This window comes from Anneissia japonica, unplaced genomic scaffold (assembly GCF_011630105.1).
Source record: "Anneissia japonica isolate Jap-2015-1 unplaced genomic scaffold, ASM1163010v1 scaffold287727_len1644234_cov201, whole genome shotgun sequence".
Classification (NCBI taxonomy): Eukaryota; Metazoa; Echinodermata; class Crinoidea; order Comatulida; family Comatulidae; genus Anneissia; species Anneissia japonica.
The window spans coordinates 1,092,962-1,100,871 of record NW_022713615.1 but is presented as its reverse complement, the minus strand read 5'-3'; the positions used below and the strand labels follow the sequence as shown (position 1 = coordinate 1,100,871).

Genomic DNA, 7,910 nt, shown 5'->3' with positions numbered 1-7,910 from the left:
TATGCTGCCCGATGGCGTAACCACTGGGGGACAAGGGGAAAATATCTATCTTTGAACAATCTTCCCCACCCCCTTTATAAATGCCCTTTCATCCCCTGAAAGTGCCTCAAAACCTCAAATTTTGCGCGCATTTCTTGTTAACATGGCCCAATTTCCTCTAAAAATTGCACATTTTAGGGAGTTTTGATCAATTTCAACGAAATTAGAATTAAAAACACCGGGGGACATGGGGAAAATATCCATCTTTGGAAATCTTTCTCCACTCCTTGACAAATGCATCTTCAGAAAGTGCCTAAAATTCTCAAATTCTTTGCGCGCATTTCTTGTTACGGTAGGACAATTTCCTCTATAAATTGCACATTTTAGATAGTTTTCATCAATTCCGACGAAATTAGAATTAAAAACACAAAAATATTTTGCGCGCTTGGCGCGCATTTTTTAGGGCTTTTTCAAGTTTTATCCTTTTAAGTTATTTAAACACATAATAGTCCCAAACTCAAGAAAGACAAAATTTAAGATAGATCATTTTAACCTAAAAGAAGGGCCTTAATGTGTATAGATGGTGAAAGATTGTGTTTGTAATAAATACAACCATGATGAAAATGCTTATATTTAGTTCCAAACACACGTGTGTGGCCTATATTATAAATAAGATAAGCCCTAAAACAGCTTTAAATTGAATTAAAATTTTAAATTTTTAGATTTAGAGCCCAAAATATAATGTAGGCCTATTTTTAAGTCATCGTTTGCATTAATAAATTTATTATATCATTCTATCTGTCTCTTATACACATCTAGATGTGTATAAGAGACAGAACGAACCGTGACCATAATAAGTAAAATGGTTAAAAATAGAATGAAATGATCCACAACAAATTCAAATGATCCAATGTAAAGTCAAACGAACCATGGTAGATTCAGACCATTTAATATGCTGTGCAGTCGATCGTTTGATGATTGTAAAGTGAATTCATTCATTCTAATGCCAAACAAGAAGATGATGTCATCTGAGCTTGCATAGTGTTTTGATTTGTTAGAAAAATGATGGAATATTATGGTAATAATCCGCCAAAATACGTTAGTCAACGAAACATACACTAACGTAAGCTAAACCCATTTAATTTATGGTCGAACGTATGTTAAACAAACCATACATTCAACAACCAAATCATCAAATCAAACATTAAACAATTCATTCAAAAACGAATTAATCAAATAGAAAGCCAAATCTTCGTCCAAAATCTAAACGTATCTTTTCCAAATCACTGTTTTAATATTAATACAAATCACGTAATGAAAAACCAAAACATCCAAGCAGAAACCAAATCATCTAATGGAAACTCAAACCGCTTAATCTAAACTCAAAACATTTATGCATAATTCTAACGTACGTTTTATAACCAATTCAATCAAAATTTTAGTGGTGGGACGTGAAATGAAATGGTCCACTACAAAGTTAAATGGTTGAACCTGAAGATTCACCATAAAGTGAAATCCGTGATGTAAAATTATTTCTATAAATTCAAACAGTCGAACAGGAGTGAAATGATCCACTGCTGTAGAATTATATAAACGACAGCGATTTAAAATGATCCAATGTAAAGTTATACTGTGTATTCGTTTGACAAGTAGTGTAGTCATTCGTTCTAATCCCAAACTAGAAGATAACGTCATTACTGCTGCCAGATGTGACAGTGCAAATAAAATATAACTTGGCCAAACTCTACAGTGGATCATTTCACTAAAGTTTTGATTGAATAGCATGACTTTTGATTAGATTGGCTTAACTTTCCATAATAATGGCCTGAAAACAATGGAATGACCTGTTCGAAGCACGAACTCCTGTAGACCAACCCTGTACCGTTACGATTTTTTTAATCGTGCGAGAAATCTGCTCATGAGCCTCGGGCCCAAGGCCGCCAAAGAGGGAAAACTGTAATGGAGAGGCCCATTACTAGGGAACCCATGCGATAATTACATGATAGCAATTATTATTTTTGAATTTTAGACCTCTGGTAAGCTTGGTACCTTTCCTTGGATCTTTCCTCATCAACCCCCCCCCCCCAACCCCCCCCCCCCCCTTCTCGGTGGCACTGCTGGAACCTACACATGAAACCTATATATATGATGATATAAGTTCCAGGCCAGCCATTGTTTATTTCATTGCCTGGACAAGTCATTTGGATTTAGCAGTTGAGAACATTGAATATATCACCCCATGTAATCATTCATAAGCAGTCAAATCTTGTCAATTTGCATTAACAATAACATGCAAAAACCTACTACAAGTACCGTAAATCATCTTTTTTTTTGTAATAATTGGAAATGTTCTCTATTTTACCTACTATAAATATTATTCCTATCAGACGATGCGTATTACAGGAACATACACTTTACATACCGGTAACCCATGAATTTTTTATTCTTTGTTTTTAGGTTTGGTTTGTTAAGACAAGAGAAAGAACAGTCATTGTTTATCAAATCAATGCAGCAGTACGTCAATTATATTTGGTTCCCGATCTTCCGGAACGGTTACTCTTATAAACCAAGTTTGAAGGCAAATTATCAAATATATCACCAGTCACCAAAACATTGCAATAATAGTGTAAAAGTGCTGAACGGAAATCCAAATCATTTCCGAAGGATAAATCGCTACTGGAAGAAAATTGCAAATTTTAGAAAAGTTCTCTCATCAGGTCAATAGAATTATCGGCATTTTTTTCAATTATTTGAGTATTACTATTCCTTTTACATTGGGTCAATATTTCTTTTTTAAAATTTTAGGTAGCTGAATCGTACTATAATAATAATAATAATAATAATAATATTTTTTTGGACTTGTACTTTCACATCAGTGGCATGCTTTGAAAAGAATTAAGTTGCTTCCGAAACAAAACAACTAAAATTTAAAACTAACTCAAAACGGCTTTAAATTAATCCTTTTCTCCCTTCCCCCTACTTCCCTGATAGTTCAACTGTTACCCCTCCCCAGAAATGAAACTGAACTAAACTTTACCCCTCATTTTCAGAAACAATATGCTAAGTATTGTACCTTTCTTCCCTCCCCAATAATGTAAACATTTACCCCTTCCCCTTAAAAGAATGAATCTTAAAACTCAAACATAAAAAATAACATCAAAACAGTAATGCACAAGAGAAAACAACTAAAATAAAATTGAAAAACAGAGATAAACTGTATAATAGAGTATGGAATTCAATATCTCACTGCGGAATTATTTCCAAGCTCTTTTGGTATATCTTTCGAAAAACTTGTCGAAGATATTTTCATACTTTCTGCTATAGCTAAGTAGCAACAATGAAGAGCCCAAAATATAATGTAGGCCTATTTTTATGTCATCGTTTGCATTAATAAATTTATTATATCATTCTATATTGTCAAGTAATTCTATTTGCAATTTAAAGATTTCATCAGTGCGTATATTTTGTAATGCTCTAATACAGGATGAGTCTTTAAGGATGCATACACTGAGAGGGATGGTTTGTTTTGAACATTATCTCTCCATTGATTAATCCAAATATCATCGATTTTTTAAAATTTTTAGAATAAATGTTTGAGAATAAGAAAATCCGTCGTTATTTAGCAGTGCATTGAAAATATCCTCAGACTCCCTTTTTATAAAGACATCATTTAAACAATATAATGTATTCGGCCTATATCTTAAATATTTAAATTCACCATTGGGTTGCAACATAACAAGAAGTAAAAATTTGGGCCAACGTTTTTGTTATTTCAATTGCCCTGCTAAAGTATTTCACACACGGGCACTATTATAGCTTTATAATAAAGCTCGTAACTGAATAAAATGTGAGTGTAGTAAGACGGGTAACGGGGCCCTGGCGAGAACGTGTTGGGGCCATGAATTTTTAGTAATCGAATTTCTCGAGTGTCACTGTATCACTTAAATATCAACAAGCGCATGCTGTTATATATAATTATACAGTAATTTGATTAGCATATAATATGTGAATTCTAGTAGACCTTTCTTCATTATTTCGAACTATTTACATATCAGCTGTAAGTCGAGACTTTTTATACCTTCTTTAGCGAACCTTCCGACCGCCAAAAATTGTGATTTTGAATTCATATAAACTTTATTTTTGTCAAGTTAGCGCACCCTCCGCCAAGAAAAATCGGAAATTTCGTTAAAAACATTTTATATTTATTTTATTAAGCCCTCCGTTCCTCTGAAATCTCTAAAAATAATATATATATACTGTATATATATCTTCGTTAATTATATAAATTGAAAGATTTATCAATCTCATTACACTGTTTTATTTATAAGTATAATTTTACTTTGGATGTCAATAACGTCAAGGCTTTGTTACTGACAGTAACAGATGAGTAACAGTGAGTGGCATTGGTTTGCAGTGGCGTCACGCTCGGGCGCTGACGGGGGGGGGGGGCGGAGAGCCAGGTTCCCCAGGCACGAGGGGCCCCGACATTGTAGTTTAAAAAAAATATATAAACAATACCATATTTTCATTCAATGGGACCCCGACAGTTTTAAACAATAAAAGCTGAATTCTAATATTTGACATTTGTTTCTGATTTTGTGATCAATATGATTTGCATTGTATGTTTCTCACTAAAATATTCTCTTTATTTACACCTATAGAGTACAGATTTTTCCCTTATATTTCCTATTATGTAGGCATATGTATTTTTAAAAATAATTTTTCATCTATATATTGAAATGCTCTATTATTATTATTGTTATTATTATTATTATTATTATTATTATTATTATTATTATCATCATTAAATGTTTGTCTCTTTTGTTTTCTCGTTAATGTGTTGTCTAGGGCACATCCATTACAAGCTCTGCTTTTCGGAATTGTGCCTCCTTCAATACTTATCTTATTTATTTGTTACATTTCAAAGAAGATTGTAATTCACGTTTTGAAGGAAATAAATGTTATTTTGAACTTGAACGTAGGCCTACTGGTAGGCCAATACCAGTTCCAAAGTTGGCCTATGTAATCAATGTAGGTTTTGTCATAAAATTGTCCGAAATATTTCATCAGTCATGGACCATTCCATATTCTCTATTAACTCAGTTAACAGTTCATAAATGACATAAGCTCTGAGCGCAAAAGCCCCCTCGTATCCCACCACCACCACCACCACCAGGGGACTCCGTCCGGGGGTCCTATGTGTCCCCTTTCCCCCTGCGTCTGTTTGCTAGCTCCGCTCGTAAACTGTCTCTTATACACATCTAGATGTGTATAAGAGACAGGTTTATCGGTCTCACGACCGCGCTGGATGTTCCCAATCCGCTCAGAAGCAGCAAAAGGTAATTGCCCAACAGACACGAGAACGCCGTCTCCATCGTTTTTCCGTCCACCAAGCGATCGTCTGCCACCGTCGTCCGCAAAGCTCCGGCCATCGCGGACAAGATTACGACGCCGACTGTCGACATTAAACTGACGGCGCTGTCGACCATGGCGTGTCTCGTGTCAATCGTGAACATGTCGGAGTATCGTTTTCCGAATACATTTCCAAAAATTCGGAAAAACAGCACAATGCAAAATCCGTTGTAGGCGAACGATAGCGTCGCGAAGTAGACTGGAAGAGTCTAGGCGCTGTCTCTTATACACATCTAGATGTGTATAAGAGACAGATGCTAATATCTGTCGGAAGACGAGGCGACGTTACCTATCCTCTTCGCTAGCAAAATGATTTTTTTGTTCTAGAGGGGAATTTTAATATGCCATTAATAATAGAGTAAACCTTAAAATCGTTTTTTGGCAATTTCTTATGAAGTAATAGGCCATTATAATCCTATTTAATCGTGACGTCACTGGCGAAAAATGTAACAAAAGATCGTGCAAATAAAACCGCGTAGGGTATCCGCCGCGTACGATCTTTGCGTGCATACTGTAACCATGGTTGTAAATCATTTGTTGACAACGGCTTATGCAGTTATAGGCCTATGACTTGATATGCAAGTTACAACAACCATGGTTACAGCATGCACGCAAAGATCGTACGCGATGGATACCCTACGCGGCGCCATATACACAATCTTTTGTTACTTTTTTTCGCCAGTGACGTCACGGTAAAATCGTATATAATGGCCTGTAACTTCATAAACAATTGCCAAATAACGATTTTAATGTTGATTCTATTATTAATGGCATATCAAAAATCTCCTCTAAAACAAAAAAATCATTTTGCTAGTTCTCTTTTAAGGCCCCCAATAAGCGTCAGCGCCAGGGCCTTACAAACTCCGTGACGCCACTGGTTAGACGAGTAATTGTATTAGTAGACACACCCTAGTAATTGTATTAGTAGATCCCCCCACCCCCTCAACCCAGCCCTTTGAACTGGGCCCGGATTTCGCCCACGACTGCCACTGTTTGTGCACAAGAAACACTGGAATCGAATGATGGATTTCAAAGAAACTTTGCACATCTACACAGATCATTATTAACCATGGGCTCACAATATTTTTTGGTTTTTCATTCATTAGCCAAACCACTAGAAAAACTACTTCCGAACTGGATTTTGATGATGCTACAAAAACAACTGGATCTGAATACCTTATTTTGGCATATGCAGCGTCTTCTGTTGAGGACTAGCTTAATTAGAAAAACAAGAATCTTGTATTAATTTAGTCTTAACTCAATAACATTGAGTGTGTTGACGCCAATTAATTTTACTTCTTTATTTAAAGATGTACCGGTATTGTCAAATGAAAAATATCACAAAAAAATATCATTGCTCGTTTTGAAGTAACACAAATTTCTTAAACATAGAAATTAGTGTATTTAAAAAAATGTTTACCCATACTTTTACAGCGAAAAATGATAGACACTTCCAGTCACTGGAAGTGTTTGTTTAGTTTATTTACATCAATATATGAAATCACTTATATGAAATTCAATATTTTTTATGCTCAAGCAAAGAGTATACAATAGCATACACATGATTTTGCATGCACGCAATTAAACGAAAATTAAAAGTATTAACACAAGGTAGAGGGCGTACTATATTAGAATTCGAAGATGCGTTCCATACGTATCTACATTTTGCTATACGTCTGCTATAAAAATGGTATCTTGAATTGTCATTGGTTACTAACCAATGACAATTTGATAGCGGGTTGCTTGTCCGTCGTATTCTGCTGGATTATATCTGTAGTTTTAGTTCTGTTTCCTGCAAATTTAATAATTTGCATATGACCTCTTATAATAATATTGCCATTTCGAAAACTTCTATTGAATCATGATGGAAATCACTAATGTATTTCATTTTATTTGCTTTTAACAGGTTTTTATTTCGCAACGTCAGCAGTTTTACTTTGCGAAGAGATTCATCTTTATGGATTTTGGCCATTTTATACAGACATACACAACCGTCCACTCTCCTACCACTACTACGAAAATGCTACACTGGTAAAATACGCACATGAGTTTGGGAAAGAATTTATGGAACTAATCCGACTACATCGTGACGGTATTCTACAACTACATGTCGATAAGTGCTATCCATAGTTACAGTATCGTTTGGAATGGTCTTCAGATAGTCTTATAATTACACAAGGTTTTGATTATTCTATATATAACTCTATATAAATTTATATAGAGCTATAGAACTTTTTTGTATGGATATAAAACCGTCCACACTCCTACCACTACTACGAAAATGCTACACTGGTAAAATACGCACATGAGTTTGGGAAAGAATTTATGGAACTAATCCGACTACATCGTGACGGTATTCTACAACTACATGTCGATAAGTACTATCCATAGTTACAGTATCGTTTGGAATGGTCGTCAGATAGTCTTACAATTATACAAGGTTTTGATTATTCATGAGATTAAATATCACTTGTTTTAAGTATTATTATTGATAATAATAATAATAATAATAATAATAA

General features: G+C 34.7%; 1 protein-coding gene across 4 annotated transcripts in view; it reads left to right on the top strand.

Moving 5' to 3' along the window:
- Positions 1 to 7,904, top strand: part of LOC117108614 (alpha-N-acetylneuraminide alpha-2,8-sialyltransferase-like) — a 35,004-nt gene extending 27,100 nt beyond the window's left edge. For 3 of the 4 annotated variants that reach the window (XM_033250696.1, XM_033250692.1, XM_033250695.1), the window contains exons 7-8: positions 2,437 to 2,696; positions 7,298 to 7,821. In XM_033250696.1, coding sequence (XP_033106587.1) covers positions 2,437 to 2,696; positions 7,298 to 7,521 — 484 coding nt within the window. In that variant the 3' untranslated portion in view covers positions 7,522 to 7,821. Of the gene's footprint in view, positions 1 to 2,436; positions 2,697 to 7,297 lie in introns of all 4 variants that reach the window. The other variant, XM_033250694.1, reaches the window with a different exon arrangement.
- The last annotated feature ends 6 nt before the right edge of the window (positions 7,905 to 7,910 follow it).